General features: G+C 40.3%; 1 protein-coding gene across 1 annotated transcript in view; it reads right to left on the bottom strand.

Moving 5' to 3' along the window:
- dpf1 (double PHD fingers 1) overlaps positions 1 to 15,589 on the bottom strand; it is a 51,627-nt gene that overhangs the window by 28,268 nt on the left and 7,770 nt on the right. The window contains 4 exon segments of the mRNA XM_058080819.1: positions 4,586 to 4,713; positions 4,893 to 5,000; positions 9,021 to 9,181; positions 11,108 to 11,137. Of these exon segments, the coding sequence (XP_057936802.1) occupies positions 4,586 to 4,713; positions 4,893 to 5,000; positions 9,021 to 9,181; positions 11,108 to 11,137 (427 nt within the window).

The following is a 15,589-nucleotide window of genomic DNA, read 5'->3' on the forward strand; positions in this document are numbered from 1 at the left end:
TTTGCGACATTTTGTGACATGAGGATAAGGTTTAACATGCGATACACAGATAATAGATAAACATCCTACATATCTTTTATTCTACTCTGATGTTGGCATGTTCCCTTTCAATCCATTCCAATTGAATAGACTTCATTTAAACTTCTAAATTATTCTAAATTAATTACTATTTTAAACAATTTGTCCACTCAGGATGGCTATGGATTAAGTCTGCATATTCCTTTCATACCAAACTGATGCACACGGAGCAAAGAACAACTTGCCGCTCTTGTCTTCTTCCTGCTACGGTCTCCTAAACATTTGATGTGTTCAGGCGCACTCGTAATTTTGAGTGTTAGGCGCTAATTGTTTTTCATTTTTATGCATGTACCCCTTATAGCAATTGACGTACTCCTGGGGGTACGCTTACCCCGCTTTGGGACCCACTGACCTAGAGCAGCCAAAATAGCCATTTGTCCATTTGTTTTGCGTAATTCTCGTTAAAAGTGAGGCTCTACTGTACCTGCTCAGCATGGGGGGTATTAAATCAAGAATGTCGATGTGGGCAATTTAAGAAAATGTCAAATTGACTAGCACTTGAGAGAAAATGTGTAAAGTTGAAAAGCACATGAAAAGCAATATGTTCTTGTCTATCACAGCAGGGTTTGATCAACTTTGGTCATTACTCTTTGTGGGACATTCAGGTTGTTATACAGCAAACTTATCCATGGATGTCTTAATGGGCCTCCTCAAAAGGGTGCAAGCATAGAATTGCACCAATGTGCCCGAGTCAGCTGATTTAGAATTTATTAGACATTTATAAGGAAATAACGCTGTCTGATTGATTATGTAATTGAGAGGGCAGCCTCGTTATTTTTCTTCATATAGTAGAATTTGTTACATTTGTGGAATAATGAGGAATAAACACAAGGAAGTGACAGAAAAAAAGAGTACCCTGCAAAAATGTATCAATGTGGTAATGACCGCAAATAACTACAATGTGAAAAAAGAAGACTCCTTCCTGGTCCATGAAGGATGACAAACAGATGGGTGGGGACACAATCATTCCGGATAATTGATCCTCGAGCTGCATCTCAGTGATGTGTGGTGAGCGTCATGGCTGGTGAGGGACTGACTCCTTTGGCGTTTATGTTAATATAGGTTACACATAAGAGAATCATTCACTTTTGGGAAAAATGTGGTTTGGAATACTGTGAATAATTGTTGGGGAAAAACTGCAAAATATTTGTGGTTTTTATTTGTATATAAAGTACATGTAACCTATCCATCCATGCATCCATCCATCAATCCATCCAACCACCTACTTTGGACATATAATCCTCTATCTTGGCAGTCAAATCCATCCATCATTCATCCATCCATCCATCCATCCATGCATCCATCCATCCATCCATCCATCCATCCATCCATCCATCCATCCAACCACCTACTTTGGACATATAATCCTCTATCTTGGCAGTCAAATCCATCCATCATTCATCCATCCATCCATCCATGCAATCATCCATCCAGCCATCCATCCACCGACCTACTTTGGACATATAACACTGGGGAACAATATTTTTTCAACTTTCTGTTGCATTGGATTTTTTAACTGATTCTGAATGATTTTTAGGTGCTGATTTCAAATCTGAAATTAGTTTTTCTCCATAAGCTCTAGTTTTCATGCAATTTGAGATAGATGAAATAGTCTAAATATATGAACTTACGTAACCCAAATCTATGCGTTTTGAGATTATATACATAGATTCCATTCCTGTTCCAGTTTTCAAAGGTTTGCCTTCATTAAACGATAAAGACATTGGACATGATACGAACGAGGAAGACAGTTGTGACAATGAATTGCCAGAAACTGATCCGAGGAATGTTCTTCAGAGACTGAATCTCCCCCAGTCCCCAAGCCTCTTCCCCAAACTGAACTGAATGACTTAGTTCGGGATTTAGGTCTTTCAAAGAAAGCAGCTGAGCTTTTGGCATCAAGATTACAAGGCAAAAATCTTGTTGATCACACTGTTAAAGTGTCATATTACAGAAAGCGCGACCAGCTTTTTGTGACCTTCTTTTCTGAAGACAGACAGTTTGTTTACTGCCATGATATCCCAGGTCTTCTCAAAGAACTGGGTGTTCCTCACTATGATCCAACTGAATGGCGGCTCTTTATAGACAGTTCTAAACGCAGTCTCAAATGTGTTCTTTTGCATAATGGCAATGTTTACAGGGCAGTGCCTGTAGGTCATTCAGTTCATCTGCGGGAAGACTATGATGACATCAGAATGGTCATGGAATTCTTAAAATATCGTGAGCACAACTCGATCATTTGTGTAGACTTGAAAATGGTAAACTTCCTTCTTGGTCAACAGAAAGGTTTCACCAAGTTTTCATGTTTCCTCTGCATGTGGGACAGTCGAGCACGAGACAGACACTGGGTCCAGAAGGACTGGCCTGTTCGTGAAACCCTTGAAGCAGGCATGCCAAATATCACACATGACCCAATTGTTGACAGAGATAGGATCATCTTTCCTCCTCTGCACATCAAACTAAGTTTGATGAAACAATTTGTCAAGGCACTGGATACCGAAGGTGAATGTTGTCGTTCGAGAAGATCAAAGCAGGTGTGTTTGATGGCCCACAGATTCAAACCCTCATTCGTGATGATCAGTTTGTTGCCAAGATGACCGCCTTGGAGAGGGCGGCATGGTTATCCTTTGTGGCAGTCGTTTAGAACTTCCTTGGAAACAACAAGGCAGAGAACTACAATGAACTTGTGAACAGAATGCTCCTCGCTTTTCGTGCTCTCAGGTGCAACATGAGCATCAAGCTTATTTCTTGAACAGCCACCTTTACCAGTTCCCTGAAAACCTGGGGGCTGTGAGTGACGAACAAGGAGAGCGGTTCCACCAAGACCTAAAGATCATGGAAGAACGCTACCAAGGTCGCTGGGACAAAAGTATGATGGCCGACTACTGCTGGAGTATTAAACGAGATTGCCCAGATGAAGTGTACAAACGCAAAAGTTACAAACGCAAATTCCTGCCTGGCTAAAATACTGTACTGACAGAAAGTGATAAGCGTTATTAGCTGTGATTGACTCTTATCTGAAGAACGTTGTAAATTATGCTTATTTCACGTTGCGATAAAGACTGTTTTCTGAGAAACGCTTCCAGAAAAACATATGGCACTTCTAACAATGGTGTACTTTAATCTAAAATCACATTTTAATGTTCTGTTTCTTTTGCCTTGTTAAATATACTGATTTGTGGCTGACATTGCAATATCCTATAATAATGCTCGATTTTTTTCTATTTTTAATAAAAATTAAAGATTGCATAAAATCTGTAGCTTGCAGAAAAAAACTAACTTCAGATTTGAACTCAGCACACTTAAATTGACTAAAAACAAGTCTTACTTTAAATGCAACATTTTGAGTGTTCCCCAGTGTAATCCTCTATCTTGGCAGTCAAATCCATCCATCATCCATCATCCATCCATGCATCCATCCATCCATCCATCCATCCACCGACCTACTTTGGACATATAGTCCTCTATCTTGGCAGTCAAATCCATCCATCATCTATCCATCCATCCATCCATCCATCCATGCATCCATCCATCCATCCATCCATCCACCGACCTACTTTGGACATATAATCCTCTATCTTGGCAGTCAAATCCATCCATCATCCATCCATCCATCCATCCATCCATCCATGCATCCATGCATCCATGCATCCATGCATCCATCCATCCATCCATGCATCCATGCATCCATCCATCCACCAACCCACTTTGGACATACAATCATCTATCTTGGCAGTCAAATCCATCCATCATTCATCCATCCATCCATCCATCCATCCAACCACCTACTTTGGACATATAATCCTCTATCTTGGCAGTCAAATCCATCCATCATCCATCATCCATCATCCATCCATGCATCCATCCATCCATGCATCCATCCATCCATCCACCGACCTACTTTGGACATATAATCCTCTATCTTGGCAGTCAAATCCATCCATCATCCATCCATCCATCCATGCATCCATCCATCCATCCATCCATCCATGCATCCATCCATCCATCCATCCATCCATCCATCCATCCACCAACCCGCTTTGGACATACAATCATCTATCTTGGCAGTCAAATCCATCCATCATTCATCCATCATTCATCCATCATTCATCCATGCGTCCATCCATCCATTCATTCATTCATTCATTCATCAGAGTATTGCAATTTCCTCTATGTAGAAGGACGGCAGTGACAAGCACCTTCCAGGTCACACAGCATATGACATTTCTCTGTAATTTGTTGTGCAATTAGCAAAAACAATGATGTCACATTGAAAGTCTAAATTGACAAACATCTCAGTGCAGTGAGTGTTATAGTACACTCAGATGCTAGACTCAGCTCGTGCACTTAAGGCTAGAGGAGAGATTTGCCGCAGCTTCATCTCACATTTCCACCCTGTCCTACTTTTTGCTCTGACATTAACGATAACGACTCCTGAGGAATATTAGAGACAGACCAAGAAAACTAAAACAAACTAAAAAGACACAAAAGCAACGACATTCCTCACCTGACACTCGCTCATCGGCTCTTCCTCTTTTGTTTCCACCTTCTTGTCTATGGTTTCCCCAGCGAGCAGCGACTCCAGCACGGGGCCATCTGGAATACCCCCCTCCTTTTTTAGAGAGGCCTCATAATCTGGTAAAGCGGTCGTTGCAACGAGAAAAGACACCGTGATGTGATGACAAGACATTGGGACATTGGTCAGGGCCTCATTACTCCTCCTAAATAAAACCTCAAGCCGCCATATATATACCATATATATATATATATATACATCTGTATACTATAAGTCTGTGCTTCCATTTCCCCCTTACCAATCTTGAACTCAATCGGTACGAGCCGTGGGTCCTCCAGGATGTTTAGCCGCCTCTTCTTGCGCCAGCAGCGTGCGGGATATGTGTACAACTGACCTGGCGCGTGACCTGAAGCTCAAAACATAAAAAAACACAACTCAGTTGGGAGATAACCATAATGCATAATGCATACATTGTGGCTAATGACTGCAGACACTGAAATGCCTGAAATGAAGGGGAAAACACAGTAGTTGGGATAGCGGTGACAAAAGGGAAGTACAGTAAACCTCGGATATATCGGAAATTCGCTCACAACGGACAGATAAAAAAGAACCGATTTTTCTGTAATGCATTTCCAATAAAAATTCATTGCATATATCGGATTTTTTATAACGGATTTCGCCTATTTCGGACAAAATCTCCAGTCCCGTTCCAATGCATTTCCATTAAATTTCCCTGGCACATATCGGATGGCCGCATCGTTATGCTAATCTTGTTGATGTCACTGGCTATTGTCTTTCTCCTGGCTCCAGATTTAGGACAAATATAAAAGTGAGTGACGTCAATAATACTAGCACAGCAGTGAATGAGATCTTAACCTCAATATTGGAAATAACGTAGGCCTGACGGGCGTAACAGGGCCTAGCTTAATTAACAATTTGTTATGCTCAGAGTCCAATAAAGTTAAATTCTCATTACCTTACGTCTCTTTTCATTGCCCAGTCCAGGTACATTGGAAACATAGTCAAGAAAGTGCCTTTTTATAACGGATAAAATCCGATTTACGCATATACCGGATATAAATCTGATATATGCGTAAAACGGACATTTTCCGGTATACGCATATAACGGATTTCGCTTATATCGGACAAAACCAGTGGGAACAATTGAATCCGATATATCCGAGGTTTACTGTAGTACGACTCAAGTGTGATTATTTAATTTGAGGTATTTTAAAAAACATTTTTCTTTTTTCTCTCACATTTATTTTTCAATGTCACTGAAACAATACCACAAACATTGATGTTTTTTATATCCATGTTAGCTTGTGATGACTGGTGTGGTCATCAGGTATAGTTGGAGTGGGTTCATTCTTTCTTTCTTTTGTACTGGACTATGTACGATACGATGACTAGTAATAAAGTGGTTGCCCTTAGCACGTAGTTGGGTGCCTCAAGCTGGGTGAGGGTGCTTGGATGTGGGGTTTTTTCATTCTGGTAGTCAAGGAATAATACAGTGATTTTCAACCACTGTGCCACGGCACACTAGTGTACCTTGAGAAACCGTCAGGTGTGCCGTGAGGAATTATCCAATATCACTTTATCATTTACAAATATGATGTCAATAGCCATTATGTCAATAGTATACATGGACCCAAATATTCCAATTCACTTTGGTTTATTTGCTCAAACGGTAAGAATTGAACAGGGATGGAATATTCCTTTAACCAATCCGATTGAGGTATCTTGTACCCGCTCAAACGGAAAGTTGTCAGGGTGCCTTCTTCTTCCTGGTGTTTTTCTTCTTCTCTTGTTTATTGGCGGTTGGCAAGCAGCTTTGGTGTGCATTACCGCCATCTGTGAAACAGAATCTTAACCAGGGGTGGGCAAACTACGGCCCGGGGGCCACATGCGGCCCACTAAGCGTTTGAATCCGGCCCGCCAGTTGCTTTCTATAGTAATGGTAATGGTTTAATTTCATTTGAACATGCATCAGATTACAATTGAATGCATCACATAATCAGTTCACAGTTCCACATGTCCAAAAGGAGTAGGAAGAAGCAAAGCTTATTAAATCCTACCCCTCCATCTGGTACTTTTACAATCACTAACTGTTACATTTGTTCACTTCCTGCTTTCCATAATACAGTTTAAGTTTTTTTTTTTGTTTTTTTTAAATAATGTACCTCGTACCGAAGTACGAGGTGATGTGACCCTACAATGACATAATAATTTGATCACTTCCTGCTTTCCTAATATGGTATAAGGTTTTTTTTTGTTTTTTTGTTTGTCACGTACCGAAGTATGAGGTGATATGACCATACAATGACATAATGGGTACCATAGTAACTGTCAATATAGTGATTTATTGTATTTATTAGTGATTATTTAGCAAACATCAACTGCTTCTAAATATTTCAAATTTTAACAATTTTAACAACAGCTGGCAACATAAGTCAAGTCGGATGTTTGATTCAGAAAAAACAAAACTGTAAAATTAAATTTCGTAATTTGCTGTGGTCTGATAGTGACAGCTGATAGTATGACACTTTTACAGATAAAATTAGACTAATAATTCAATGCGGACTGTCAGAATTATAAGCGTAAAATAGTGCGTATTAAATATATATTCTGCCCCCCCCGAGACAATTTTGTTAACTCAAAGCGGCCTGCGAGTCAAAAAGTTTGCCCACCCCTGATCTAAACCCTTCTATACTTTATTCACAAGTGCAGTTTTATTAAAAAAGAATATATATATATCTATATAAAACATGTCCTGAGTTTAATTATAAAATATTAGCAAGATTGAATGTGATCTTTTCCTGTTTAAATTGATCCCGGGTGCGTTCTTTCAGCGCATGCTCAGATATGACGTAACACGCAGATCCAGACGTTCTTCACTTTTAAAAATGGAGGCCAGCAATCGGCACTGGACTAAGCAAAGTTTGTTTTTGATTCAAACTAAATTTCAAGACTGGACAGACGAAAAACTGGCAATACAGTTATTCCAACAAGTGAAAGAAAAACTCGGAGAAGTCGAAATCACGTGATGTTGATGTTTATGTTTTACTGGGCATGCCCTATTGACTATTCTGTTTGATTTTCACGGCGCATGTAGACAAGAGATTGGAATATTCCTTTCCATGGATACCATTGTTTCCCGAAAGGTCATTCGGAAAGAGAAAAAGTGGTGATGTAAAAACATGGCTACTGTGGAGTGTCTGTGGTGTAAAGACTGGCAGAGCAATGTAATATTGGTCCGTGTGGCAACACCTACCTTGTTCCTCCCATAGACTTATTGATGCACGTGTGAGGTCGTGGTGACATTTTGGAACATTTTTGGTTAGTGGTGTGCCACAAGATTTTTACAATGTAAAAATGTGGCTCAAAAAAGGTTGAAACCCACTGGAATAATATATGTTTTGTTGGGATGAGGTTGGAATCTGGGTGGTTAGGGGGGTGGGACTAAGATAAGTCTTGACTTCTTCCCATTCCCTTTCGAACATGTATGTTTATACAGTAAACCTCGGATATATCGGATTCAATTGTTCCCACTGGTTTTGTCCGATATAAGCGAAATCCGTTATATGCGTATACCGGAAAATGTCCGTTTTACGCATATATCGGATTTATATCCGGTATATGCGTAAATGGGATTTTATCCGTTATAAAAAGGCACTTCCTTGACTATGTTTCCAATGTACCTGGACGCGCAGGCAACGCTGCAAATGACGTCGTATAGCGGCCTGTCACAATTCGGCGAATCGGAGCGCCACGATGCGGCCATCCGATATATGCGAGGGAAATTTCATGGAAATGCATTGGAACGGGACTGGAGATTTTGTCCGAAATAGGCGAAATCCGTTATAAAAAATCCCATATATGCAATGAATTTTTATTGGAAATGCATTACAGAAAAATCGGTTCTTTTTTATCTGTCCGTTGTGAGCGAATTTCCGATATATCCGAGTCCGATATATCCGAGGTTTACTGTATGTACATAGGTATTTTTATTTGTCTTGATTTATGTTTGTTTTATTGTGCTTTGGATGATGTTCGAAATAAAGAAGAAAAAAAATATTACTTTCTGATGCATGCAATATCATAACAATGTATTTGATGGTGTGTTTTATGTTGTTATTGTGGCACCCAACAAACTAAGTAAAAGACTTCTGGCAAAAAAAAAGTACAAACAGCTTGCACAAGTGTCTCTCAGGAGCAGCTGGTGCCAGCGGCGTATCATCGCCACGGGGGTGTCTGACTGCCAAAATACACTAATGTTAGAAAGTGTAAAGGAAGAAAAAAAGGAGGTGGCACGAGCTGGAAGCTAAGGAGACCAGAAGAATGAAATGATCGAGGATGCCAGAGGATAGAGAATAAAAAAAAAAAACCCTTTGTGATGGGGTAGCTTCCATGCCCAGACACCCACCTGGTCCACGGTGGTTCTTCTCCATCCAGATGTAGCAGTTGCTTTGGGCCACACCTGTCTGGGAGTCCAGGAAGGGGAGACGCATGGATCGCTCGGCACATAGACGAGCATTGTAGCTGCGGCAGTGCTCAATGGCCTCCTTGTAGAACTCTTCACCGAGACTGGACCGGAGGAAGGAAAGTGTCACTTTTAAATGTGTGTACACACACACACACACACACACACTTTTGTCTACAAATTAATTAGACTGGAATTAATTCATAATTATGTGGCCCGGTTTGGATATGTGTCAGCTAAAATAATGCATTAAATCAATTAATCCTGGATTCGAATCAGACAAAAACCCAGAAATGGATTCAGTACCTGTCCTGTGACTTCTTTGTAAGTGGTCTCCCCAAACATACCCACTTCAAATAAAAACTACAGAGAACTACAGTACGCTAAACGAAACAACAAACAGTATTCTACACTGGTAGTCGCTGGTTTCTGTCAGTAACATTACATTGATGAGACATTAGCCACTTAAGGAAGTACGCTGTCAATGCTAACATGTGAGTCTATGTTATGTCTTATGTCTAAGATGTCATATTTTCTATTATATTTACTATAATCAAATCTATAATCATGCTAAAATACGTATTTAGAAGGTCGGGAACTAGTATTCTATGCGCTAACTACAAAAATATTCAATTTCTTACTTCACAAAAATTCACCTATACTTGGGTCTGGAACCAATAAATCGCAATAAACGAGGGTTTACTGCAAAAATGAATAAAGTGCACTGTAGTACTTTCTGGAGTCACACACTTCTACTGCAGACACACAAACCAGTGTGTTCCCATTTGGGCATACAACAAGTACTTTTAAAGTGACTAGATTTTGGCCAACGCACTTCCAATACACTATTGGCTTACTTCTAAGACTGATATGAAATGGTTGAAAAGTAGTACAGTAAACCTCGGATATATCGGACTCGGATATATCGGAAATTCGCTCACAACGGACAGATAAAAAAGAACCGATTTTTCTGTAATGCATTTCCAATAAAAATTCATTGCATATATCGGATTTTTTATAACGGATTTCGCCTATTTCGGACAAAATCTCCAGTCCCGTTCCAATGCATTTCCATTAAATTTCCCTCGCATATATCGGATGGCTGCATCGTGGCGCTCCGATTCGCCGAATCGTGACAGGCCGCTATACGACGTCATTTGCAGCGTTGCCTGCGCGTCCAGGTGCATTGGAAACATAGTCAAGGAAGTGCCTTTTTATAACGGATAAAATCCCATTTACGCATATACCGGATATAAATCCGATATATGCGTAAAACGGACATTTTCCGGTATACGCATATAACGGATTTCGCTTATATCGGACAAAACCAGTGGGAACAATTGAATCCGATATATCCGAGGTTTACTGTATAATAAGGGAACTTGAAGATCTGCAGTGTATAGTATTTGCAAGTATTTATGTTAGTAGTCAAAACATATACAACACGGGAAAAAAAATTGGTTTTTATCAGCAGGGTGAAAATAATTGCTGAATAACCGAACAACCCAAAACAGTATAATTTTGGGTTGTTCAGGTCAGAAATTGAAATTGAAGTTGTCATTTTGTAAAAAAAAATACTGCTGTTAAGAAACAAAACAAGTGAATAAAAAGCGTGTTTTTTTGTTATTGTGAAGTACTTGCACATACTTATACACTACACACTTGTATCATCTGTTTCCACAAATACCAGCTTCCAGCATTTAGTCAGAAGTAATAACATGCCCCTCTGTAAATGTGTTTTCAATGCTGTTGTCATGGAAACTGGTGCCCCCCCCCCAAAAAACTGTTTTAAGCGTTTCCAGTTGAAAAAAAAAAAAGAAGGTGTCCTGTAAATGGTCCCTGTGTGTACGATTGTTGAGATAAGCTTCCACAATCCCATTAAACTGCAGCAGATGAGCTAGCAAACACACACACACACACACACACACACACAATATAAGACACACACAGTAAAATGTGGCACCTTCTTCACTCATACTTGATTGAGTTTGATTAACATTCAGCGCCATTCTCTCCCTCCCGTCTCTTACCTGTTCTTGATGACTGCACCTCCAGATTGCCTGTGGGGGGGGGGAGAAAAAGAACCCCAACAAAAGGATTAGACGTCACCTTTCCTCTCGACCCTATTTCTCTTCTTCTACTCCTCTGTTGCTTTAGTTTCCACTTCCTCTTTGCACCTCGGGCTTCCTTCTCCTTCATAAGTGAATCTTTATTTACTTTTACACTCGCTTGACATCGTTTATTTTGCGTTCACACCTCCTTGTTCATCTGGCTACGGTTAATCACGTTTCTCCTGGGTGTTCCTGCTGAGTGGAGGCGCCAAGGTCACTCTGCTCTACACACAACACAACGCAACACAACGCAACACAACGCAACACACAGACCCACAAGTCGTAAATACACATGCGCGTGCAGGGTCATGCAGTACTGAATGTCAATGTATAAAAACTACTAATGCAAGGCCGTTCTTTGCCATCGGCACCCCGCTAGTGCTGCTTGTTGTTTCTCCTACAACCTTAATTCCGTACAAGATTCCTCCACTTCCTGTCTTGGAGGATTTCTTGGACTACTTAGACTACTTAGACTACAGTACTGCTTTCCATGAAACTGATTGATGGTAGGCTGCTGACGGAGTAGGAGTGGTTAGCGCGCAGGCCACACAGCTAGGAGAACTGAGTTCGATTCCACCCTCGGCCATCTCTGTGTGGAGTTTGCATGTTCTCCCCGGTTTCCTCCCACATTCCAAAAACATTCATTCATTCTCTACCGCTTTTTCCTCACGAGGGTCGCGGGGGGTACACCCTGGACTGGTCGCCAGCCAATCACAGGGCACATATAGACAAACAACCATTCACACTCACATTCATACCTATGGACAATTTGGAGTCGCTAATTAACCTAGCATGTTTTTGGAATGTGGGAGGAAACCGGAGTACCCGGAGAGTAAGAACATGCAAACTCCACACAGAGATGGCCGAGGGTGGAATTGAACCTGGGTCTCCTAGCTGTGAGGTCTGCGCACTAACCACTCGACCGCCGTGCCGCTATTCCAAAAAAACATGCTAGGTTAATTAACAAATTGTCCATAGGTATGAATGTGAGTGTGAATGGTTGTTTGTCTATATGTGCCCTGGGATTGGCTGGCCACCAGTCCAGGGTGTACCCCGCCTGTCGCCCGAAAACAGCTGGGATAGGCTCCAGCACCCCCGCGACCATTGTGAGGATTAGCGTTAAAAAAATGAATGAATGAATGAATGATAGTTTGAGGCTGTCACTTGGCAACTTGAAGGATTTTTTTGGATGTTGTTTTTTTATGTTACCATAAAAATCTGTCCATTTCATATATTTATAAGAGGGGTAAAAATGACTTCCCCCACCGTACTGCATTCAACCATGAGCTCTAGCAGAGGAGATGCTGGCAGTGTGTGTGTGTGTATAGCATTTTAAAGCCTCCTGTACTAATCCTGCAACCATGCAGGCCAACACTGGACATGTGACATTTAAAGGATGTGATCGGGGCAACAATATGCGGGGGCAAAGCATGCCAATGTTTGTTAATATGTCACTGCAAATGAGCAGGCCACTGTCTCTTGAAGAGAATATGTCTTTACAGCTATGGTGTGTGTCTGTGTGTGTGTGTGTGTGAGCATCTGTGTATGTTGCAGCAATATTATCACATACTTTACTATTTTAATGCTGTAGCAGTACTCATCCCTGTAAGCCCATGCATGCATGCTCATTTTTCGACCATTTGTATAGAGTTGTGGTCTCCTATAGAGCAGCTACACACAATAACCCACACAGAAAACCTTTTAGATTTTCCAGAATCTGCACCTATTCCAGCTGTATTTCCTTTCATTTGTGCTTCCCGACAAAACGGTCTGTTTTCATTCATTCCATCTGACAACTTCACTGTGATTGGTCAGACAGTGCTTTCTAACTATGAACCATATAAGGAAGTCTGACCGTCTGTGACATCACAAAGGAATGGTTTTACCACGCCTTTTGAAACAGAGCGTTTTGAGCCATCCAAAACTTTTTTAAGGCTGACTTCCAAATACGTAAACCTCATTATATGAAACTTTGGCATGTTTTAACACGAGAATACAACATATATCTACATTTATGTCTACATTTATAGAAAAGAGGAAAAAGCATAATAGCTCCCCTTTAAGAGTTACTGCAATAATTACTGCAATAAAATGCAACATAACTAATACAGTACATTTGCTACCACTATTAACGTTGTATTTTTCCTCTTAAAAAGCATTTTCTTAGGGATAAAATTAAGTAAAATATATACATCCACTTGATTAGAAATTGTGCAGAATCTTTTTTCAGAACACAAATTGAGGAAGAACATGACAACTGCTTTTATAAAATGTGCCAATTAAAAAGAAAACACATTCTACCTAAATTTACGTAAAAGCACCCTGCCTCATATTAACACATCACAGTCCTATTTTTTCATATATTTAGGGGAAAACAATAAATAGAAGACTTGACAACGACAACATGAAATAACACAGAGAAAGACCGAGTGGGAAAAAAGGGAATACATTGAAAATGTAAAATAAGCCACCAAAGAGCTCCCCATCCATCTCCTCTCTAAGCACCCACTCACTTCAAATCCACCACCCTCCATCACATTCCCCCCTGCTGTCCATAAAGATATTGAAAAAAGTGCCCCAATAATACTGTAAGTTGACAGCTGAAGAAAATGGCTTCCAATTTGGCTACTCCCAATTCTTTATCACTGAGATAGGGAGCATGCGTGGCTATTTGCATGTTTGTGAAATGGAAGGAAAGGAGAGCCAAAGAAGACGTAGAAGAAGACAGTGTGATTAAAAAAAAAAGGTCGTCAGAATATAGCGTGATAAGGACGAAGGAGATGGATAAGTGTGACCAGCGAGGGACAAAGAAACGGATGGGAGCAAGATGACCTGTGAAAAGCTCATTTTTCGGCAAGGACATCGCTCGCTGATAGCACATCTTTTATCCAGTTGTTTAAAAAAAGAGCTGCAGACATATTATGGAGACCATGAAAGCCATTATTCGGGGCATCAGAGAAAGTTGGAGCTTTCAGCTGCGCCTGCTTTGAACAAATATAATAGTATATTCTTTTGATTTGCTTAATTCATTTATTGAAATGAAAGAATGCTGATCATGAAAAGATATGTGCTTATACTGAGATGTAGCCTAAGGTCAATGTCCAATTATTATAAGAATAAGGTCTCACATTTCACAATTTGCAAGAACATGATGACCAAATGACCAAATGGGTGTGAGTTATCTTACTTCTGTTTAAAGTAGGGAGGATTTGTTCACTCTAAGCTAGGGGTCTCAAACTCAATTTACCTGGGGGCCACTGGAGCTAGGGTCTGGGCAAGGCTGGGCCGCATCAGGTTTTCCAAAAAAAAAAAAAAAAACGCATTTATTAAAAACAGAAAAATATTTGAAAAAAACTTTTTCAGTGCTTTGGTTCCGATTTTCTACAATAAAAGCTCTGATAAAACATTCCACTGTTCTCAAATATCTTCATTTTTATTTTTCTGCACAAAATAAACAAATAAACAAATCAAGAAGAAAGAAAATCAATCAATCAGTAATAAATAAATATAATAATAATAATAAAACGGCAAATAATAAAAACTTAAGAAACCACATATAGTTGGTGGGTAGATAAATTATAATTTTCATATTAAAATGAACAAAGCATTATTAGAGCCCTGTAGACATGACAAAACACGACTATAGTCACATTTATACTTTTTTATTTACAACATATTGCGCAACTGCAGGGTCTTGAGACACATGCTAACTCGCAAACTAGAGAGCTAGCGACCTAAACGGTAGCCTTCAAGTTGTTTCCTTTAAACTTAAATCAACCAAAAACTTACCACTTCCACACGGATAGGGAGGATAACTATTAACAGTTATTTAACCTTTAACATGAACATGAATCAAACGTAAAACATTTTTCTGGGTACATGATACCATACAGCATCCATATCAAACTTGCGCGGGCCGCACTAACATTAAACTTTCATATCAAGGCGGGGGCCTCAAACTAAGAGGCGGGGTACACCCTCGACTGGTCGGCCAAAAAACATACATTCATTCATTCATCATTTTCTATACCGCTTATCGTTATGAGGGTCATGGACATGCTGGAGCCTATCCGAGCTGTCTTTGGGTGAGAGGCGGGGTACACCCTCGACTGGTCGGCCAAAAAACATACATTCATTCATTCATTCATTTTCTATACCGCTTATCCTCACGAGGGTCGTGGGTGGACATGTTGGAGCCTATCCCAGCTGTCTTTGGGTGAGAGGCAGGGTACACCCTGGACTGGTCGGCCACAAACATTCATTCATTCATTCATTTTCTATATCCCTTATCCTTATGAGGGTCGTGGACATGCTGGAGCCTATCCCAGCTGTCTTTGGGCGAGAGGCAGGGTACACCCTCGACTGATCGGCCATAAAACATTCATTCATTCATTTTCTATA

This window comes from Doryrhamphus excisus, chromosome 8 (genome assembly GCF_030265055.1).
Source record: "Doryrhamphus excisus isolate RoL2022-K1 chromosome 8, RoL_Dexc_1.0, whole genome shotgun sequence".
Classification (NCBI taxonomy): Eukaryota; Metazoa; Chordata; class Actinopteri; order Syngnathiformes; family Syngnathidae; genus Doryrhamphus; species Doryrhamphus excisus.